At 42.9% G+C, this 22,612-nt stretch overlaps 1 protein-coding gene across 1 annotated transcript in view; it reads right to left on the bottom strand.

Annotated features, from left to right (window-relative positions):
* The window catches only part of LOC109916302 (sarcolemmal membrane-associated protein-like), a 14,105-nt gene extending 2,072 nt beyond the window's left edge, over nt 1-12,033 (bottom strand). The window contains exons 1-5 of the mRNA XM_048610534.1: nt 11,977-12,033; nt 10,532-10,627; nt 9,140-9,416; nt 7,900-7,959; nt 6,961-7,020 (exon numbers count right to left, since the gene is read on the bottom strand). Of these exons, the coding sequence (XP_048466491.1) occupies nt 6,961-7,020; nt 7,900-7,959; nt 9,140-9,416; nt 10,532-10,627; nt 11,977-12,024 (541 nt within the window). The 5' untranslated portion in view covers nt 12,025-12,033. The remainder of the gene's footprint in view (nt 1-6,960; nt 7,021-7,899; nt 7,960-9,139; nt 9,417-10,531; nt 10,628-11,976) is intronic.
* Nucleotides 12,034-22,612: the final 10,579 nt, after the last annotated feature.

The following is a 22,612-nucleotide window of genomic DNA, read 5'->3' as shown; positions in this document are numbered from 1 at the left end:
GACAGTGCAGTGCACCCTCCGTACTGCACTGGAAGTGTCAGCCCAAACTGGGAGCTTCTGACTCTGATGTAAGACCATTGTCGAAAGGAGAAAGTGACTGGGTTGGAAAGTAAAAACCAGGCAGCATATCATTGAGGGGAGACATAGATGAAATATATAGATGGAATCTTTCTGTGTCAAACATTTTCATGATGTGCCACATTCCAGTGAGCAAACCATTTTCTGAAACTCTCCAACAGTTAAGTATCAGGAATCACGGCTTTCTTTGTCACAAAGACTGTGAGCATCTGATCAGCTGCCTCTGTGGAATCCCTCACTTCTACCAACTCATAAATACAGACCATCTCTAAAGATCCCACACCTCTCGTCCTGAACTCACAGCTTTCTCTAGTTTCTCTCTTATCTCCCCTCATGACCTTTCTTTGCTCACCTCGTCTATCAGAACCACCTCCTGCTCCTTTGCCTTACAGCTGCCCACTTAGGACTGAGATGAGTAGGAATTTCTTCACTCAGAGGGTTGGTGAATCTTTGGATCTCCCTGCCCCTGGCACTCAGTCACTGAATAGGTTCAAGACTGAGATCAATAGATTTCTACATATTAAAAACACCCAGGAATACAGGGGCAGTGTGTGAAATGTTCACACAGAAGATCAGCTAATAATCGTTTTTCAATGGTGGAGCAGGATTGAGGGGCTGAATGAGCTAATCCTGCTCCTATTTCTCATATTCTTATACAATGTCACATCTAGTTTTATCATTTTCCACTGAACCACCTTGGGGCATTTTATTACTCTAAAGGTGCTAATTAAATAAAATGTGCCTTTGCTGCAATACCAGCAAATTGTGACTCTCAGTAGGAATGGAAGTTGACATAATGAAGATTATGCATTAATCTGTTCTCTGGATGCTTTAGGATAAGGCTGGCATTTGATGACCACCTGTATTTCCTTAGTGTAAGGAGTTTGCTTGCCACTTTTGTGCGTAGTTGACAGATTATCGCATCAGTAGGGAAGGCAGTTATACTGTTCCTCCTCAGGGAATGTTTGATAGGAAGTAGTGGGAGATTTCCCGTTTATCTACTCCTTGGTGCAGCTCCCCTGGGAATGTTTGTTTGGACAGTAGTTGTTTTACTCTGTATCTAACCTATGGTGTTCCTGACCTAGAAGGAATTATACACCGTTGTGGTATAAACTGCACCAACTCCTTTCAAAACTGTTCACATAAAGCTTCTATAAACAATTTGTTCCTTCAATCATTTATACTATGCAGGTTGAGTTGTAACAAAGATAAAAGCAGGTGAGGCAGAGATTATTTACCCCTCTCAATCCGATAATCCAGATTCCAAATCCACCCAGCATTCCTGACATTGTGACCACAGGATTCCAGCTGTCCCATTTCCAAAGAACTGGCCATTGGCGCCATCTGCTGTCAGAGGCAGAATTGTCAATGAACCTGAGAATGGCTCAGTAATGAGCAACAATGAAATGCTCATTCATACGTTGTCATGAAGTTCTTTAATGTGACATCCATTTTGATCAGGTTTCAGGATTTGGGCATCACTGGAAAAGCTTGAGAAGGTAGTGGCAACCACCTTCTAGAATTAATGCACTGCATTATTTGCGTCTGAAAAGATTAATACTGAGGAGCCCAATAAGCACCGCGCATATGATGATTTCATCTGAATTTGCAGGAAAGATAGTTTAGGATTTCAAAGCAGTAAGACCTAACATCTGATCCTCCTCAAAGTCTCTGTAAAATATCAATCAACCTGTCTAACCTCAAACTAGATGCTAACATGTAATAAACTACATCTTATCTACAAGAGACTCATGGGATGGTTTTCTTCTCCCACACTAGACAAAGTAGGACCTGTATACTCCTACACTTAAAGGGAATGGGGGCAGCAAACTTCATCCTGAGCAGCAGCTCAGACAGCGTACTAAGATGGCATCATCATGGATTTCCTCTACTGTACCTGACCTTGTAGTTTCCTACACTTTAACAGTATGGTGACAGCAAACTTTATTATAAGCAGGAGGTCATACAGTGTAGCAACTGGCATTTACTAACCAAATAGGAATTCCAGGATGTTTTAGCAAATGTGGAAGGGTGGAGATATACTTTCAAGTCAGGATGCTGTGATCATTAAATGCAGGTTATACACTTTATACTGAGAATGTAGCTGAGAAAGAGGTCTAAAGTTGTGGTATCTAGAAACAAGTCATTCAATGCACATATCTGTGCAACTCTTCACTATAGCAATCACAAACCAATTCCATTGTTTTGCTATCTACTAATAGTTCCGAAATAATTCCAAACTAATCCCACAGTCCAGCTCTTTCCCCATTGTCCTGTCAAAATCTTCAACTAATTCCACCATTCCACTCTGTCCCCATGTTCCTGTATCAACCCCAAACTATTTTTAAAAAAAATTCATTCACAAGACGTGAGCATCATTGGCTGGGCCTGCATTTATTATCCATCACTACTTACCCTTGAAAAGGTGGTGGTGAGCTGCCTTGAACCACCAAAGACCATGTGCTGTAGGCAGACCCCCAATGCTCTTGGGGAGGGAATTCCTGGAATTTGACTCAGCAACAATGAAGGAACAGTGATATATTTCCAAGTCAGGATGGTAGTGAATTGGAGGGGAACTTGCAGGTGGTGCTGTCCCATGTATCTGCTGCCCTTGTCCTTCTAGATGGGAGTGATCGTGGGTTTGGAACACTCTGCCTAATTTGGCATTCTGGCAAATTTCTGAGTGCATCTTGCAGATAATGCATTGCTGCTACTGAGCATCACTGGTGGAGGTAATGGATGCTTATGGATGTGGTGCCAAACAAGCGGGCTGCTTTGTCCTAGATGACGTGAAGTTTCTTGAGTGTTGTTGGAGCTGCACCATCCAGGTAAATGGGGAGTATTCCATCACACACCTGACTTGTGCCTAGTAGATGGTGGGCAGGTTTGGGGAGTCAGGAGGTGAGTTACTCACTGCAGTACTCCTATCCTCTGACCTACTCTTGTAGCCACAATATTTATATGGTGAGTCAAGTTCAGTTTCTGGTCAATGGAAGGTCAGGATGGTATTGGTAGGGGAGTCAGTGATGGTAATCCCATTGAATATAAAGGGTAAGTGGCTAGATTGTCTCTTATTGAAGATGGTGACTGCCTAGCATTTGTGTGGCACAAATATTATTTCCTACTTGTCAGCCTAAACCTGGTTATTGTCCATATCTCATTGCATTTGGACATGGACTGTGTCAATAACTGAGAAGTCAAGAATGCTGCAGAACATTGTATAATAATCGGTGAAGATCCTCACTTCTGACTTTATGATGGATGGAAGGTCATTGATGAAGCAGCTGAAAATGGTTGTGCCTAGCAAACTAGCCTGAGGAACTCCTGCAGGGATGTCTTGAAAACTGACCTCCAACAAGCACAATCATCTTCCAATGCGCTAGCAATGACTCCGACAAGGGAAAAGTTTGTCCCAATTCTCATTGATTCCAGTTTTGTTAGGACTCCTTGATGCCCCACTCAGTCAAATGCCCCGCATTAATGTAAAGGGTTGCCACTCTTACTTCACCTTTGGAATTCAGCTCTTTTGTCCATGTTTGAACCAACGCTGTAATGAGATCAGGAGCTGAGTGGCCCTGGCAGAACCCAAACTGGGCGTCACTGAGCAGGTTATTACAGCAGGTGCTGCCTGGTAGCACTGTTGATGAGACCTTCAATCACTGTACTGATGATTGAGAGTAGACTGATGGGATGGTATTTGGTCAGGTTGCATTCGTCCTGCTTTTTGCACACACAACATACCCAGGCAATTTTCCACACGGTCGGGTAGATGCCAGTGTTGTAGCTGAACTGTACTTGGCTAGGGGTATGGCAAGTTCTGGAGCACAGGTCTTCAGTACTATTTCTGGAATATTGTCAGGGTCTGTAGCCTTTACGGTACCTTGTGCCTCCCACCATTTCTTGATATCGTGTGGAATGAATCAAATCGGCTGAAGACTGGTATATGTGCTGTTGTGGAACACTGATGAAGGTCAAGATAGGTTATCCACCCAGTACTTCTGGCTGAAGATTGCTGCGAATGCTTCAGCCTTATCATTTGCATCGATGTGCTGGGCCCTTCCATCATTGAGGATGGGGTTATTTGTGGAGCCTCCTCCTCCAGCGAGTTGTTTATTTGTCCACCACCATAAGACCATAAGATAAAGTAGGAGAATTAGTCCATTCAGCCCATCAGGTCCACTCCGCCATTTGATCATGGTTGATGCATTTTTCAACCCCATTCTCCTGCCTTCACCCCGAAACCCTTCATCCTCTTACCAATGAAGAACCTATCTAACTCTGTCTTAAATACACTCAATGACTTGGCCTCCACAGCCCTCTGCAGCAAGGTGTTCCACAAATTAACCAGCCCCTGGCTGAAGAAATTCCTCCTCCTCGCAGTTCTAAAGGGTCATCCCTTCACTCTGAGGCTGTGCCCTCAGGTCCTAGTCTCTCCTACTAGTAGAAACATCTTCTCCACATTCATCTATCCAGGCCTTTCAGTATTCTGTAATTTTCAATCAAATCCCCCTCACCCTTCTAAACTCCATCAAATACAGACCAAAAGTCCTCAACTGCTCCTCATACGACAAACCCATCATACCCAGAATCATTCTTATAAACCTGCTCTGTGCTCCCACCTAGGCCAACACATCCTTCTTTAGATACAGGGCCCAAAACTGCTCAGAATATTCCAAATGTGGTCTAGCCAAAGCCTTACACAGCCTTAGCTGTACATTTCTGCTCTTCTTTTCTCACCCTCTTGCAATGAATGTTAACATTGCATTTGCCTTCCTAACAGCTTAACTACCACCATTCATAACTGGATACGATAGGAATGCAGAGCTTATCAATGATCCGTTGGTTATGGAATTGCTTAGTTCTGTCTATCACTCGCAGCTTATGCTGTTTGTCATGCAAGTAGTTCAGCTTCACTAGGTTGACACCTCATTCTTATGCCTAGTTTTACTCGTGGCATGCCCTGCTGCACACTCTACTGAACCAGGGTAGATCCCCTAGCTTGGTGGCAATGTTTGAATTGGGGATATGCCAGGCCATGGCATTGCAGATTGTGTTAGAGTATGATTCTGCTGCTTTAATGGCCCACAGCACCTCATGGATGCCCAGTCTTGAGTTGCTTGATCTGTTCGAAGTCAGTCGCACTTAGCATGATGATAGTCCTGATAGACCTGCTGCCCTTCTCCTTCCAGATGATAAGGGTTGTGAGTTTGGAAGGTGCTGCCTCTGAAGCCTTAAAAATTTCTGCAATGCATTTTGTAGACAGTATACACTGCTGTTACTGAGCGTCAGTGGCGGAGGGAGTTGGATGCTTGTGGATGAGGTGCCAATCAAGCGGCTGCTTCTCCTGAATGGTGTCAAGCTTCCTGAACGTTGTTAGAGCTGCACCCATCCAGGCAAGTGGGGAGTATTTTATCACACTCCTGACTTGTGCCTTGTAGATGGTGGACAGACTTTGGGGAGTCAGGAGGTGAGTTACTCACTGCAGGATTCTTAGCTCCTGACCTGCTCATGTAGCCATTGTATTTATATGGTGAGTCCATTTCAGTTTCTGATCAATAGTAATCCCCAAGGTGTTGGTAGTGAGGAATTCCACAACTGCAATGTCAAAGGCCAATGGTTAGATTATTTGTTGTTGGAGATGGTCATTACCTTAAGACCATAAGATATTGGAGAGAATTTGGCCATCTGTTAAATCTGCTCTGCCATTTGAATGCCACCACCTGGAATTTGAGTGGTGCTAATGATACTTGCCACTTATCGGCCCAAACCTGGATATTATGCAGGTCTTGCTGCATCTAGACATGGACTGCTTCAGTAATTGAAGAGTCACAAATAGTGTTGAACATTGTGCAGTCATCAGTGACAATCCCTACTTCTGACCTTATGATGGAGGGAAAGTTATTGATGAAGCAGCTGAAGATGACTGGGTCTAGGACACTACCCTGAGAAACTCCTATAGAGATGCCTTGCAGCTGAGCTGACTGTCGTCCAACAATCACAACCATCTAACTACGTGCCAGGTCTGACTCCAACCAGTGGAGAGGTTTTTTTCTGATTTTCACTGACTTCAGTTTTGATGAAGCTCCTTGGAAACACACAGAGTCAAATGTGTCTTCGACAGGCAGTCACTCTCACTTCACCTCACTAATCCCACTGTCCAAATCTCTCCCTCTTATCCCCACTGTATCAAACCAAAATTAAGACCACTGTCTGGCTCTCCCCCCATTGTCTTTTATCAATCCTCCATTCATTCCACATAGCCCTTGACTCTCCTTTGCTTCATATATTTATCCAATGTTCCTTTAAAAGAGCCAACATTTTCTGTTTCAACCACTTCTTGCGATACATCATTCCATGCTCCAAAAACCCATTGAGGAAATATATTTCTCCTAACCTCACTCTAACAATTATTGATAATCCCTCAAATCGATAAAACAGTTATGCTGTCAAAACTTTTTATAATTTCTAATATCTGCATCAAATCTCCCTTCTATAGACCCATGTGTGAACAGTCTTGGTGTCCACTGTCAAAATCATCCCAGTGAAACTCTTTGCGGTTTTAAGTTCCTTGCTAAAATGGGGGCCTGGAATTTCTCATGGTTTCTAACTGTGGGCTAACTGATACTTTGTCCATCCTACAGTTCACTAGCATCTTCCCGATAGCAGTCTCTTATCAATATCAATCAAACATCAAACCATGTGCAATTTTAGAGTCATCTCATAATACAAATCCATTACACAAAATCCACCCTGCCCCAAGTGGTGGAATATTTCTTTTCCTTCTCTGTCACAACCTCCAAAGAATCAGAATGCTAATGGGTATTTTGAATTTATACATTCACATCAGTGACTCAGGCTTGCTGTGACAGGGTAAAGACTCACCACTTATATCACGGACAATTGCTTGCTGACGCAGGACCTTTACATCTGGGGGACCTTTCTCTGAGAAACAATGAAGTTAAATACTTGTTACTGCAGTCGCACATGAAATAAGCAAAAGCACAATTGTTTAGCGACATAGAGTCTGAAATCAGCATCTTTAGGAAAGTGGGACGAAGGGTCAACATCTTCAGGGGAGGAGAATGAGAGAGTCATGATCTTCATGACACGGTGAGAGACAGTCAGCACCTTCGAGGGGGACAGAATGAGAGTCCATTCCTTCAGGAGTCCTGGAGAATCAACACTTAAGAGAATGAGGAGAGAGTCAGCATCTTCAGTGGATCAAGGTCAGGGAGAGCATTGACAGTTTCAGAAGATATGGTAAGGTAGGGGGAAGACAGAGTCAACACCATCAAGGGATGGGGAGCAGAAGAGTCAGCACCTTGAAGTGACATGGGAAGTGGTGGGAGAATGTCAGCACCTTCAAGCGATGAGAGGACAGTCAATACCTTAAGGCAATGGGGGGGCCGGGGGGAGAGTAAACGTCTTCAGGCGAGGTGGGGGGGAGAGTCAATACCTTCAGGCATTGGGGGGAGAAGCAACATCTTCAGGCAATGGAGGGAAAGTAAACACCTTTAGGTGACGGAGGGGAGTCGACACCATTAGGTGATGGGGGAGGAGTCAATACCTTCAAGTGATGGGGGTAGAGTTGACACCTCCAAACAATGGAGGGAAAGTAAACACCTTCAGGTGATGGGGGAGAGTCGACACCTTTAGGCGATAGGGGGGTGAGAGTTGACACCTTCAGGTGATGGGAGGAGAGTCATCGCCTTCAGACAATGGGAGGGGGGAGAATAAACAACTTCAAGGGTGGGGCTGGTGAAAGAGGAATGGAGTGTATGGCCACAGTAACTTCAGGAAAATTATTTGGGGCTGAGTTACCGCTCATATCTCTAATCATAGCTTGTTTACGCAGAATCTTCGATTCCTGAAGTCTTTTCTCTGCAAAAGAAAAATATAATAAACTTTGATTGAGAGAAGACACATCGGTCGTACATTTAAATGTCACATAAGGACTTAAGAAATAGGAATAGTTCATCCAGCCCCTTGAATCCTCTCCCCCATTCAGTACAATCATAGCTGATCTGCTGTGTCAGCTACACACACTATCCACATATCCTCAGATTCTCTTAACCACCAAGAATCTACTGATCTCAGTTGGGAATATACTCATGAGTATTGATTGAGCATGCTCAGTCTCCTGGGACAGAATTCTCAGTCTTTCACAAATATGTAACAGGAAAACCAAGTGGGTAACAGCTCAGCACACCAAGCAGAACCACAGGTTTATCCCTGTGCATGATGACACTATCCTTCAGTAATCACACACCAGGCTAGCAGAAATAAATCTTCCAAAAGAAATCAAGCTCACTCTGAACAGGACCAGCACAGTTTATTTATCTGAGAGAGAAAGATAAAAATCTGAAGAAACAGAGACAGAGTACTAGAATGCAAGAGAGAGTGAGAGGGACAGAGACAGACAGACAGACAAAGAGAGAGAGCCACAAGAGAGCATGATAGTCACAGAGCACGAGAGAGAGAGACTGAGAGAACAGAAGAAATACAAATACGCACAGATGAACAAAGACAGAGAGAGTGTCAGAGAAAACAACAAGCAAAGCAGAGACAGCATGAAAATGAGAGTGAGAGAGACAAGATGCATGCACTCAGACAAGGACAGATAATCAAAAAGAAAGATAAAGAGACAGTAAGAGACAGAGAGAGAAATGAAGAGAGATAGAGGTAACATCTTATCCCAGGTTTCTTTTACCCTATTCTCTGCCCCCAGCCTGCTTGCTCTCAGCCCTACTGCTCCCAGACCCTAGTACCCTCTGTGATTAGTTCCAGCCACTCCTATTCTCCATGCTACCAAACCCAGTTCTCTTGCCCTAAGTTCCAAGCCCTGATCCTCCTACCCAAATCCCCCTGTCCCCAGACCTATGCCCTCAGTCTCCTTGCCCCATCTCCTCCTTCCCAAGTCTCCCCGAATCCAGTTTCCCGACTCATTCACTAGCCTCAATTGTCATAGACCCAATCCTCCTACCCCCAATCCCCCTGCCCTCACTCTCCTAGTCCCAAAGTCTTCCTGCCCAAGACCCCCGACCCTGACCTTAGGTCGCACCTTTGCGTAGAGTGGGTCTTCGACGTTTCTTGTTCAGCCCATCCTCCATGTCAGCATCAGGGAAGGCTGTATCTTTGCTATCTGGAGTTTCGTTACCATCGTTTCTCTCCCCTTCTGTGTTCTCTACTTTCAACAGAGTGAGAAGGTCCTGGTTGCCCGTACTTTGCAGGCCCTCCATCTTCACCTTGGTGATTTTATGTTCAGTCCTGATTTCCAAGTCTGTTCTGAGTGAGGCTCTGGTTTTCAATGTCAGATCAGTGCATTCAGCCTGAGTGTCCTGTGGGACAAACCATCCAGTGATGAATTCACCATCATCCTCGTCAATGGTCAAGGCCCATTCGCTTTAGGGCAGTAACCAGAGGACCACAGCTGGACATGCTAGGAAAAGCTCATTGAGTTCTGCAGTGCTATGTGACCCATGTCTCATTTGTGTGAATGTGATTTATGTTTACCTGATTAAGAGCATGATTATGGTATAGGAGGTATGGAGATCCCAGTTGACTGGTATAAACACTATGGTTTCCTGGTGGTTCCAGTTTCTGTGGTACTGAAGTAGTGTTCCAGTGGGAAAATACCACTTTCCCACCAGTACACCACACAGGTTTTTCCAAAGATTTTTCCAGTCCAAACCAAATAAATAGTGACAAAAGATAGAACCAGCACTGAGCACTGGTGTATACTCACTAATAATCCTGCACCACCCAACTGCAGATCTACTGCTGACCCTGCTCCCTACCACACAAATCCCACACAATCTCATCCCATTCCTAAAGGATATTTATCACTGCTGATTGCCAAACAAATGTACTCTTTGCTGTTGCCTTGACAGATTCAGAAACTTGGAGGGTCTGTGCACCTCGATCAGCATGTGGATAACTGACTTCCACTTCTGGCGCAGAACCTAGAGGTCTGCATCATGGCATCATGAGATGGAATATACTTGGTAAAGCCAGCATTTATTGCCCATTCCTAATTACCTTTGAGAAGATGATGGTGATCTGGCTTCTTAAATACAGCCAAGTGACTTGCTAGGCCATTACACATGGCAGTTAATAGGTACATACAAATCTCCTGTCACTGAGTTTGTTCAGATGACACCAGGCCCTATAGTTCTGATTCACATGTATGTTTCTCTGATTGAGTTTTGGTCATTGACCCTCGTGAGTATTGAGCTATATTAAGTTCTTGTGGGATATGCTGAAAATTGATCAGCTGAGGGAAAATATCCTTACAATGGAAATCTCTGTCATGGATCACTGACCTGTGATGAAGACAGATAGTATTTTCCTCAAACTCAGCAGTGAGGAATCCTCACTACCTGACCTGGTTTCGAATGGGTTAAAATCAGACCTACAGTTTATGCAGCAAATGGGGAAAAGGTGAAGTTTGTACCTGCCAGACATTGTCCGAGAGGAGCTGTGTGTGTGTCAGCAGATACTGCAGTGTCTCCAGCTTCTGTTCCAGGAGCTGTTCACGCTGTAAAGCTTCCTGCAACAGAGAACAAATCCCCTTTACCTACCAATTGCTAAAAGGGATTCTGTGCAAACTCAAGCAGCCATGGACCCATTATAACCCTAGTAACATACACACACCGCCATAGGGTCCATCATAACCCTGGCAACACAAACACACTCTTTACAGGGTCTATTGTAACCTGAACAGCATTAACTCATTGTCACAGTGCTCACTGTAACTCTACCAAAACAAACTAATTCTCTAGCCACCCCCCAAAATAACAAGATCAAGACCAAACAAGGACAAGCCAGACAAACTCATTGCCTCTCCCACTGAATCACCACGGAAACAACAGGAGGCAAATTCTACTGAAACACGGCAATTACTGCAGATAAGGAGAGGTCTCACTGCTTGTGTTACCTCACTTAAGGAAACACAGATGCAGTGGAGTGGTACCATGGCCCCAGTGGTTTTTTAAGGTCAATATTTATGCCCACATGACAGTTTACAGTCAACCACATTGCTGTGGGTCGAGAGTCACATGTAGGCCAGACTATGTAAGGTTGGCAGATTTTCATCCTCAAAGGACATTAGTGAACCACATGAGCTTTTTCCCCAAACAATCATCACCATTTGTTCAGCTCTTCATTCCAGATGTATTCCAGGTGGATCTTGTTGACTATGAGATCCTTGATTGGGGTTTTTAAGCTGGGCCAATCAGAAAGCCCTGATGGGCCAATATAAACAGAGGAAACAGAATGTCCTCAGTTCAGGGACTGACTCTGAGCTGGCTGGCTATAGCCAGTGTACTGTGCACAAGTAAATAATGGGTGACTTGGTTACAGAATACCAGCCTCTATGCAGCTTTTTTATTGAAATTCAAATTTCACCATCTGCCATGGTGTGTACTGAACCCATGTCTCCAGAACATTGGCCTGGGGTATGTGTATTGCTAGTCCAGTGGCACTACCACTATGCTGCTGCATCCCCTAATGATGAAACAGAATTAAAAATCTTCTTGGGCACAGTTAGCAATGAGTATCTGACCCACTGCTTCACCCAGGCCCCCATTGTGGAGACCATTAAGTTTGAAGAGGTGAAAGGTCAGTGATGTGATATCTGTGGTTCAGCATGGTAGGTAGCCAATTAAAGAACTTCAGACAATACCAGTCATTCCAGGACACATCAGTTGTCATCAGTAAATGTCAATCTCTTGTGCAAATGTCAAATCCCAGAAAAAGGCATTTCTAGTGTGAATAGTGAAGTGAGATTATTAGCAGGAAAATATAACAAAATATTACTGCAATCGTGGAACAAAGTTCCCCATTTCATGCAGTCTGTTCCAGTATTGCTGGGAAATATTGAAAATGAATAGTGCTCACCTGAAGGTACTCAGCTAGCTGGTTCAACTCCTGCGAGAAAGGATTCATGCAGTCAACGGAACGCTGAGGAGATACAAGGGAATCAATAGAGCATGTAACCGACATCTGGGAGTGACTTACAGATGGAAACCATTGTCTTGCAATGAGTTCCAGACAGAATCCAAAATGTTTTAGGGTGACTTAACAGACAGTAACCAAATGTCTGGGAATGAGTTACAGACAGAATTCAACTTCTTGGAGTGAGTTACAGACCGAGACCAACATCTGGGAGCGAGTTCCAGGTGGAAACCAATGTCTGAGAGTAAGTTGCAGACAGGATATGATAACCGAGAATAAGTTATAACAACAATAATGTATATTTATATAGTGTCTTTAATATAATAGAGCATTCCAAGATGCTTCACAGGTGCATTATAAAACAAACTATGGGTTTGAGCCACATTCGGAGATATTAGATCAATTGACAAAAGCTAGATCAAAGAAGTAGGTTTTGAGGAGTATTTTAAAGGAGAAAATAGGGTGAAAAGGTGTAGGGCTGGTATCCCAGATTTGCAGGCTCAGGCAACTGAATGTGCAGCCACCAATGATGGAGTGATACAAATTGGGGCTGCTCAAGATACCTAAATTAGATAAGCACTGATAGCTCAGAGGATTATGAACCTGGAAGATTACCAGGATAGGGAGGGCTGAGTCCATGATGGGATTAGAAAACAAGGGGATGAGAATTCTAAGACATTGTTTGACCAGGAGTCAAAGTAGGTCAATGAGCCTAAGGATAATAGAGGAACAGGAATTGGTGCAATTTAAGACATGCGAGTCCAAGTTTTGGATGACTTCAAGTTTATGGGTAAAATATGGAAGATCAGCCTGGAACATGTTGGAATAGTCAAGTCTAGCGATAACAAAGGCATGAATAAGAATTTCCATAGATATACTGAAATAAAAGTGTATCAAACAATATTGCAGGGATAGAAAGAAAAGAAATTTTATTGATTGCTCAAATGTGTGGTGGAAGGTCATATCTGGATCAAATAATGATATATGGTTGCGAGCAGATTGGGTTAAATTCAGACTGCTGTTAGAGACTTGGAATGCCTAACTAAGGAACAGAATTTGGAATGGGAGCCGAAAACAATAGTTTCCATCTTCCAAATACCGAATTGGAGAAAATTTCTGCATTTCCAGTATTGAATATCAGATAACTAGTCTAATAGTTCGCAATGATGAAGTAATTGAGCGAGCTGGTGATGAGGCATATACAAATATACAAACGTGAAACAAGAGTAGGCCACTAGACCCCTCAAGCCTGCTCCACCATTCAATAAGGTCATAGTTGATCCAATTTTAACCTCAACTCCACATCCCTGCATATCCAAATAATCTTTCATCCCCTTGGTAATTAAAAATTTATTTGCCTCTGCCTGAAAAATATTTAAAGATTCTGCATCCATTGCCTTTTGAGGAAGGGAATTCTAAGACTCTCAACCCTCAAAGAAAACACATTTCCTCAGCTCCTCTTTAAATGGGCGATCCTTTTATTTTTAAATTATGACCCCTAGTTCTAGATTCTCCCAAATGAGAAAACATCTACCCAGTCAAGTCCCCTGAGGACTTTACATGTTTCAATAAAGTCACCTCTAACTCTTCTAAACATTTGAGGATACAGGCCTAGTAGCCTGTCTACCCTTTCCTCTAAAGGCAATCCACAACATCTCACTGTTTAGATAATATGTTTCTTTTTTAACCTGTCTGCCAAAATGGGCAACTTCCCACTTTCCCACATTGTACTCCATTTGCCAGATCTTTGACCACTCATTAAACCTCTTATATCATTTGTAAGGTCCTTAGGGCCTCCAAAAAACTCATTTTCTTACCTATCTTTGTGTCATCAGCAAATGTACCTATGTCACCTTCGATCCCTTCTTCTAAATCATTTATATAAATTGCAAAGAGTTGAGGCCCCAGCACCACTCGTGACATTCTACCAGCCTGAATAAAAACCACTTACTCCTACTCTCTGCTTTCTGTTAGCAAGACAATCTTCTATCCCAGCCAATATGTTACCCCCTACACCATGAGCTTTATTTTCCACAATAACCTTTGATGTAGCACTTTATCAAATGCCTTCTGGAAATCTAAATGCAATACATCCACTAGTTCCCCTTTATCCACAGCACAAGTTACATCTTCAAAAGAATGCCAATAAATTAGCTGAACATGATTTCCCTTTGAGAAAACCATGTTGGCTCTGCCAAATTATCTTGAACTGATCCAAGTGTTCTGTTACAGCATCTTTAATAAAAGCTTTTAATATTTCCCATATGACAGATGTTAACTGATCTGTACTTTCCTGACTTCTGCCTCCTTCCCTTTTTGAATAAAGGAGTTACATTAATTATTTTCTAATCTAAAGGAATTTTCCCTGAAGCTAATGAGTTCTGCAAAATTAAAACCAACTTATCAATTATTACAGTGGCTACTTCTTTCAAGATGCTCGTGTGAAATCCATCAGGACCTGAGAACTTGGCAACTCGCAGTTCTAACAATTTGTTCAGTACTACTTCCCTAGTAATTATAATTTCTTTGAGTTCCTATGTCCCTTTCAATTCCTGATTTACAGCTGTTTCCACCATGCCACTTGTATCCTCTGTAGAGAAGACTGATGCAAAATCTATTGAGTTCATTACTATCTCCTTATCTTCCATGAGCAATTCCCCAGACTCATTTTCTATAGGCCAACACTTACTTTCTTAGCTCTTTTCTTTTTAAAAATATCTGAAGAAATGTTTCCTATCTGTTTTCATACTTTTGATTAACTTTCTTTCGTACTCTAATTTTTCCCTTCTTACTAATCCTTCCAGATTCTTCGCTGTTTTTTCAATGTTCTGTCCAAGCCACCTATCTTTGCAGAATATGTCTTTTCTCTGAGTTTTTTTTTCATTCACGGGATGAGGGTGTCACTGACCAGGCAGCATTTATTGCCCATCCCTAATCGTCCAGAGGGCAGTTCAGAGTCAACCACATTGCTGTGGGTCTGGAGTCACACATAGGCCAGACTAGGTAAGGATGGCAGTTTCCTTCCCTAAAGGACATTAATGAACCAGACGACAATTAACAATGTGTTTATGGTCATCATTAGAACCTTAATTCCAGATATTTTATTGAATTCAAATTCCACCATCTGCCATGGCAGGATTCAAACCCAGGCCCCCAGAACGTTATCTGGGTCTCTGAATTAACAGTCCAGTGATAATACCTCACGGCCATTGCCTTCCCTTTGTTACTATCTTTGACTTTTTTAGTTAATCATGAATATTAGAATTTTCTTATTTGTTGGAATGTATCTATTCTGTGCCTTCTGGTATCTTGGCTTAACTGTTTACAACTTCATCTCTATTGGCCTATCCCTTAACCTAAAGTGCCAATTCACTTACACATGCTCTAATTTCATGTCCTCATAACTGTCCTTGTGTAAATTCAAGATAGTAGTCTTGGACCCGCACTTTTCTCCATGAAACTATATGCAAAATTCGACTATATTATTGTTGCTGCTGCCTGGGGGTGCTTACAGTGTGACATCAGAAATGAGTCCTACCTCATTTGTCCAAACCTCATATACTGCTTTCTGGTGGTGCCATAACATGCTGGTCAAAGAAATTGTCCCAAAAATATTCAATGACTGCGTCCTCTGGACTACTCTCACTCATCTGACTTTTTCCAGTCTATATGTAGGTTAAAATCCCCAATAATAATTACTGTACCCTGTTGACAAACTCCCATTATTTCTTCCTTAATATTCTTTCCTATCATGTGGTTTCTGTTCTGGAGGCTGTACACAACTCCCACAAGTAGCCTCCTGCCTTTATCATTCCTCATCTCATACTGCTTTTGTATTCTGGTGTCCTGAATTAAATTCATCTCTCCCTCTATGATGCAAATATCACCTTTAATTAACAGAGTCACTCCTCCACCCTTTCCTAGCTGCCTGTCCTTCCTAAATGTCACATACCCTTCAATATTCATAGAGGTAGAGTTGGATATCACCAGCACATACACAAATACTAACAAAATTTCAGATTAGGTCACCGAAGGTCAGCATGTAGATACTCTGGATACTATTAAATAGATATGAATGGAACCAGATCAGAGCAAGCTCGCCCAGTTGGATGACAGTGAAGAACCTTTGGAAGAGGATAGAATGATCAATTCTGTCAAAGGCTGCAGGCAGCTTGAGAAGGACATGGAGGGAATATTTACCTTTTATTTGTGACTTTTAATGACAGTAATTACAGAGAAGAAGCAAAATGTCTGGTAGTGAATTAGAGACAGGAACTGATGTCTGGAAGTGAGTTAGACAGGAATTATAAAGATTTTGCAACTCATGACAGACAGACCATTTGGCTTTATTTTTTCGATGCTGATGTTGACATTCCATATGCACCTCCTCCCACCATACCCATCAGCATATATTTCTATTTGTTTTTTCTTCATTTGTTTCGTTTCCCCGTAAATGCATCAATTCTAGTTGCCTCAACTACTCTTTGTGGTAATGCAATCCACAATCTAACTACTCTGGGTAAAGCAGTTTCTTTGAATTCCCTTTTGCAATTCTGTGTTTATGGCACCTAATAATGGTCTCCCTTCACACAGGTAGAGAAATCTCTAAATTCACTGTTTCAAACTCCTTCATAATCTTAACGAGCTCCCATTAGAAAATCCCTATGGCCTCTCTTTTCTAGAAACTTCAAGGAAAGCATAGCATGTAAAAGAAGGAAATATGACATTTTACTCCTCAGCAAACGATCAAAACTAAGGTAGACATTGTTACGTTGTATGAAATGAAAGATATCAGTATCAATTTTTTCGGGTTTTATTACTATCAGTCCAGTCTACCTGACCTGTTAACTAGCATTAACTGGCTATGCAGAGTTAGCATTCCAGTCACTAACTTTAAACTTCAATTTCCTTTTAACTCCCAGTGAACACTTCCATAGAGTTGGAGAAAAAAAATGAGGCAGACAGGAACAGACAGAACCAAATAATTGTTTAATTAATAAATGGAAACCATGGGCTGCAGTCCTCTAATACTCAATTATATATAAGTCGAGTGATGGAAGCCAGACCATTCCCAATGTAAACAGAAAGTCCAAGAGCTCTTGCAGTGGAATGTTAAATCAATGTTGGGTTGTTTCAGCAATAGGATAACTGTGGCCCTAATTCACAGGACTACAAGTATAAATTTGCACACATACAGAATTAATATATTATAGTTTGGGTAGAAATATGTTGCATGGTGGGCTCACACGTGGAACTTTTAAACTGTTACGAGGGTTTCTGTATCCACAACGCCTTCAGGCTATGAGTTCAGATTCCCAGTAACCTCTCAAGTTAAATATTTTCCTCTCAAATCCCCTCCAAACCTCTTACCCTGAATTTATGTCTTCTGGCTATGGACCCATCAACTAAGCAGCATGTGGGCTAACTATCTATTCTGTCTAGACACCCCATCCCGCCATAAATTTATACATATCATTTAGTTGCTTCCCCTCAGCTTTTTCAGTTCCCAAAAAGAAACCCCAGTCAATCATTCGTACTAATGGGAAGGAAACAGCTGCTGTTGCCTAGTCTGGCATGCATGTAACTCCAGGCAGTTGGCTCCTAACCACCTTGTGAAAAAGCTAAGCAAGCCACTCGGTTGTGATATGTGCTAAAAAAAGAAAGAAGGAATGAAACCAAATGAACCACCTGGCATTGACCTAGGCACCAGAAACGACAGTGTGATCAGAGACATTTTGACCCTGCCAAGTCCTCCCTACTAACATCTGGGAGATACTGCAATTGGGACAGCTGCCTCACAAACTAGTCAACCAACAGCAGAAACCATATTCTCAGAATCATACCTTACAAACACTGTCCCAGACAATACCATCGCCATCCCTGGGTATGTCCTGTCTCATCAGCAGGACAGGTAGGTACAGCAGCAGTGGTGACACTGAGGTACAGACAGGAGGAAGCTGCCCTCAGAGTCCTTAACATTGGTTCCAGAGCCATGAAGTCTCATGGCATCAGGTCAAACATGGCAAGGAAACCTCCTCTGTTGATTGACATAACAAAGTGTAGAGCTGGATGAACAGAGCAGGCCAAGCAGCATCAGAGGACCAGGAAGGCTGACGTTTCGGGCCTAGGCCCTTCTTCAGTGGTCACGTGGCCACTGTCGGAGCACCAATGGATGACAAGGAGTGCCCGCCACCATTGGCCATGTGGCCACTGTCAGAGCATCCATGGATGACGAGAAACGGGCTCCCTCCACCTCCCAAATCCCCAACCCTACCCAGGACCTTCCCCACAATGTGCCCCCGCGACTGGCCATGTGGCCACTGTCACAGCACCCACGGATGACGAGTTTTTCTGAAGAAGGGTCTAGGCCCGAAACGTCAGCTTTCCTGCTCCTCTGATGCTGCTTGGCCTGCTGTGTTCATTCAGCTCCACACCTTGTTATCTCAGATTCTCCAGCATCGGCAGTTCCTACTATCTCCTCTGTTGATTACTGTGTATCATCCTCCCTTGGCTGATGACTCTGCACGCCTCCACATTGAACAGCACTTGGAGGAAGCACCGAGGGTAGTCCAAGCACAGAAATTATTCTAGGTCGGGAACTTCAATACCCACTACAAAGAGTGGCTCAGCAGCACCACCAGTAACTAAGCTGGTTGAGTCCTGAAGGACAATGCTGTTTGACTGGGTCTGCAGCAGATGGTGAGGGAATCAACAAGAGGAGAAAACATACTTGACCTCATCCTCACCAATCTGCCTGCTACAGATGCATTTGCCCATGACAGTATCAGTAAGCGTGATCACCATACAGTCCTTGTAGAAACAAAGTTCCACCTTCACACTGATACTACCCTACATTGTGTTCTAGAGCACGATCACTGTGCTATACTTTGAATAGACCTAGCAAATCCATGAGGCACTGTGGTCCATCAACAGACAAATTGGACTCCAGCACAATCTGCAACCTCATGGCCTGGCATATTCCCCTCTCCACCAATAGCATCAAGCCTGAGATCAACTCTGGTTCAATGAAGAGTGCAGGAGGGTATCACAGCAGCAGCATCAGGCATACCTAAAAATGAGGTGTCAACCTTGTGAAGCTACCAAACAGGATTACTTGTGTGCCAATCAGCATGAAGAGCAAGTGACAGACAGAGCTAAGTGAATCCACAACCAACAGGTCAGATCTAAGCTCTGCAGTCCTGCCAAATCCAGTCATGAATGGTGGTGGACAATTAAACAATTCACTGGAGGAGGAGGATCCACAAATATCCCCATCCTTAATGACGGAAGCACCCAACACATCAATACAAAAGATAAGGCTGAAGCATTCACAGCAACCTTCAGCCAGAAATACTAAGTGGATAATCCACCACCAGCATCACAAATGTCAATCTTCAGCCAATTCGGTTCTGTCCATGTGATATCGGAAATGTTTGGAGACATGGGATACTGCAAAGACTATGAGCCCTAACAACACTCTGGTAATAGTTCTGAAGATCTGTGCTGCAGAACTTGCCACACACCTCACCAAACTGTTCCACTACGGTTACAACACTGGCATCTACCCAACGATGTGGAAAATTCCTCAGGTATGTCCTGTCACAAAAAGGAGGAGAAATCCAACCTAGCCAATTACCGCTCGATCAGTTTGCTCTTGATCGTGATTAAACTGATGGAAACGTCATCAACAGTGCTATAGCAGTACTTGTTTAGCGATAGCCTGCACACTGACATTCAGTTTTGGTTCTGCCAATGGCCACTCAGGTCTAAATCTCATTACAGTCTTGGGCTCAATCATGGATAAAAGCGCTGAATTCCAGAGGTGAGGCAAGAGTGACAGCCCTTAACATCAAGGCCATTTCAAATGAGCATGGCATCAAGGAGCCCTGGCAAAACAGGAATCAATGGGAATCAGGGGAAAAACTCTCCAGTGGTTGGAGTGATACCTGGCACATCGGAAGATGGTCATGGTGTTAGAGATCATTTATTTCAGCTCCAGGATATCTCTGCAGGAGTTCCTCAGGGTAATGTCCTAGGCCCAACCATCTTCAGCTACTTCATCAGTGACCATCCCTAAATCATAGAAGTGGGGCTGTTTGCTGCTGATTACACAATGTTCAGCACCATTCACAACTCCTCAGATACAGAAGCAGTCCATTCTAACCTGGACAATATCCAGGTTTGAGCTCACAAGTAGCAAGTAACATTCATGCCACATAAGTGCCAGGCAATTATCATTTCCAAAAAGATAGAATCTATACATTCAATAATATCACCATCACTGAATCCCCCACTATCGACATCTTAGGGGTTACCATTGAGCAGAACGTGAACTGGTCTAGTCATATAGTACTGAGGCTACAAGAGCAGGGCAGAGGCTAGGAATTTTGCAGTGATTAACTCATCTCCTGACTCCCAAAAGCATGTCCACCAAATACAAGGCACAAATCAGGAGTGTGATCCTCACTCGTCTGGATGGGTCCAGCTTCAACAACTGTCAAGAAACTTGACACCTTCCAGGTCAGAGGAACCCACATGATTGGCATGACATACGCTGCATCAAACTCCCTCCACTACTGATGCTCAGTAGTGGCAGTGTGAACTATCTACAAGACACACTGCAGAAATTCACCAAAGCTCCTTAGAAAGCACCTTCCAAATCTATTACCACATCCATCTCGAAAGAGAAAGGCAGCAGATACATGGGAACATCACCACCTGCAAGCTCCTCTTCAAGCCACTCATCATCCTGACTTGGAAATACATCGCTGTTTCTTCAGCATCACAGGATGAAAATCCTGGAACTCCATCACTGAAGGCATTGTGGCTATACCTACACCAAACGGAGGACTACAGTTCAAGAAGAAAACTCACCACCACTTTCTCAAGGGCAATAAATGCTGGCCCAGCCAATGACACCCACATCCAATGAATGAAAAAAGGAGAAAATCCTCAAAAATAAATATCTCCAACCAGGCAACTTCCTTGTAATTTCCTGTGTAGCCTCTCTGTGCAATCACATTTTTTTCCCATGGTATGGTGGCATGAACAACACACAGTACTCCAGCTGTCGCCTAATGAGTATCTTATACAATTCAAACAAAACCTTTCTATTCCTATATTCTAAGTCTCAGCTAAAAATCTGTGGACATACACTTCTCAGTGTCATACCATTTCTTGTCTGATCCCTTACCTTGCTAGTCTTCCCCAAATATATTATCTTGCACTCCTCCAGATTGATTTCCATTCCCCGCTTTTCTGCCACCTGTCATGTCCATTAATACCTTCCTGCAAAACGCCTGGGAGTAAGTTACAGACTATGGGTAACATCCGAAGAATGAGTTGTGCAGTTAAGGAAATCAAGAAGATTGACATCACCATCTGTTGTTGAAGAGGGAAGAATTTGCCAGAAGGAGATGAGAGTCTTTTTTTGTTACAAGTTATGATCTGGATTGCATGACCGGAAAGGGTGGTGGAAGCAAATTCACACTAACGTACAAAAAGAATTGACGAACACTTGAAAAGGAATTTGCACAGCTATAAGGAAAGAGTAGTGGGACCACTCAGATTGTGTTTGAAATTCACCAGCATAGGCAGGATGGAGCAAATGGCCTTCTGTGCTGTCTTATCCTACAATTTTTTTAACTGTTTTTGAAACATTATTATACATACAAAAGAAACAGAAATTGCCACTCAACAAGTAATTTGGCTGTGAAGAACTTTGAAGTGTTTGAATAACGTGGGAGACACAAATAATGTTAGTCTTAATCCTCATCGAGTCTTTGTAGCTTGCAACCCTTCATTCAATGTAATTTGAACCTACCCTTGAAGTCAAATCCTTTCTTAACGGCTGGCAATTTGACATGCAGTGTCTGAATTCATGCATCAAGTTAAGCAACAGGTCACCTAAAGAAAAATAGACTGCAGTTACTCGGGGGTTACCAGTTCTCTCAGCAATAACCTAAAATGAGGGGTCTGAAAATGCAGAACTATTTGCAAATAGCCCTCCAGTTAATCTACTTGGTAGCAGCGTTCTTCCATGAAATTTTCATTCCCATTCCCACTTTTTCACCCACGTGTCTCTACAGTTCTTCATAACCCAGCACAGGACTACATTTTCACAAAGCCACATATTCTTACAAATTGCGAATACTATGCCACAAGGCCATGCAATTCCAGAAATTAGGAATGATTTCCCATTACAGTTTGCCGATTTGCAACTCAAAGGGAAAAAATTTCTTGTATGTTATTCCTAGTTTCCTTGCTCATTCTATGGCTACTGTTCGTCTTTTGAGACTAAACAATGGAAACCGAGGGGATATTCAACAACGTAGAGCGTAATTTGTGGAGTGTAATTCTAACAGCAGCCACTGGAAAGTGTCTTTTTTTAGTTCACTCGTGGGATGCACTGGCAGGCCAGCATTTTAATTGCCCATCCCTGGTTGCCCTTGAAAAGGTGGTGGTGAGCTGCTTTCTTGAACCACTGCAGTCGAGATTTTCTTCTCTGACCTAGAAGTACTGCTATCTTTATAGCTCTACCAATAATTCTTCAGAAAAGTCCCCTATCCCTTTGACAGAA

This window comes from Rhincodon typus, chromosome 22, assembly GCF_021869965.1.
Source record: "Rhincodon typus isolate 14 chromosome 22, sRhiTyp1.1, whole genome shotgun sequence".
Taxonomy (NCBI): domain Eukaryota; kingdom Metazoa; phylum Chordata; class Chondrichthyes; order Orectolobiformes; family Rhincodontidae; genus Rhincodon; species Rhincodon typus.
This window is presented reverse-complemented; position numbering and strand designations above follow the sequence as displayed.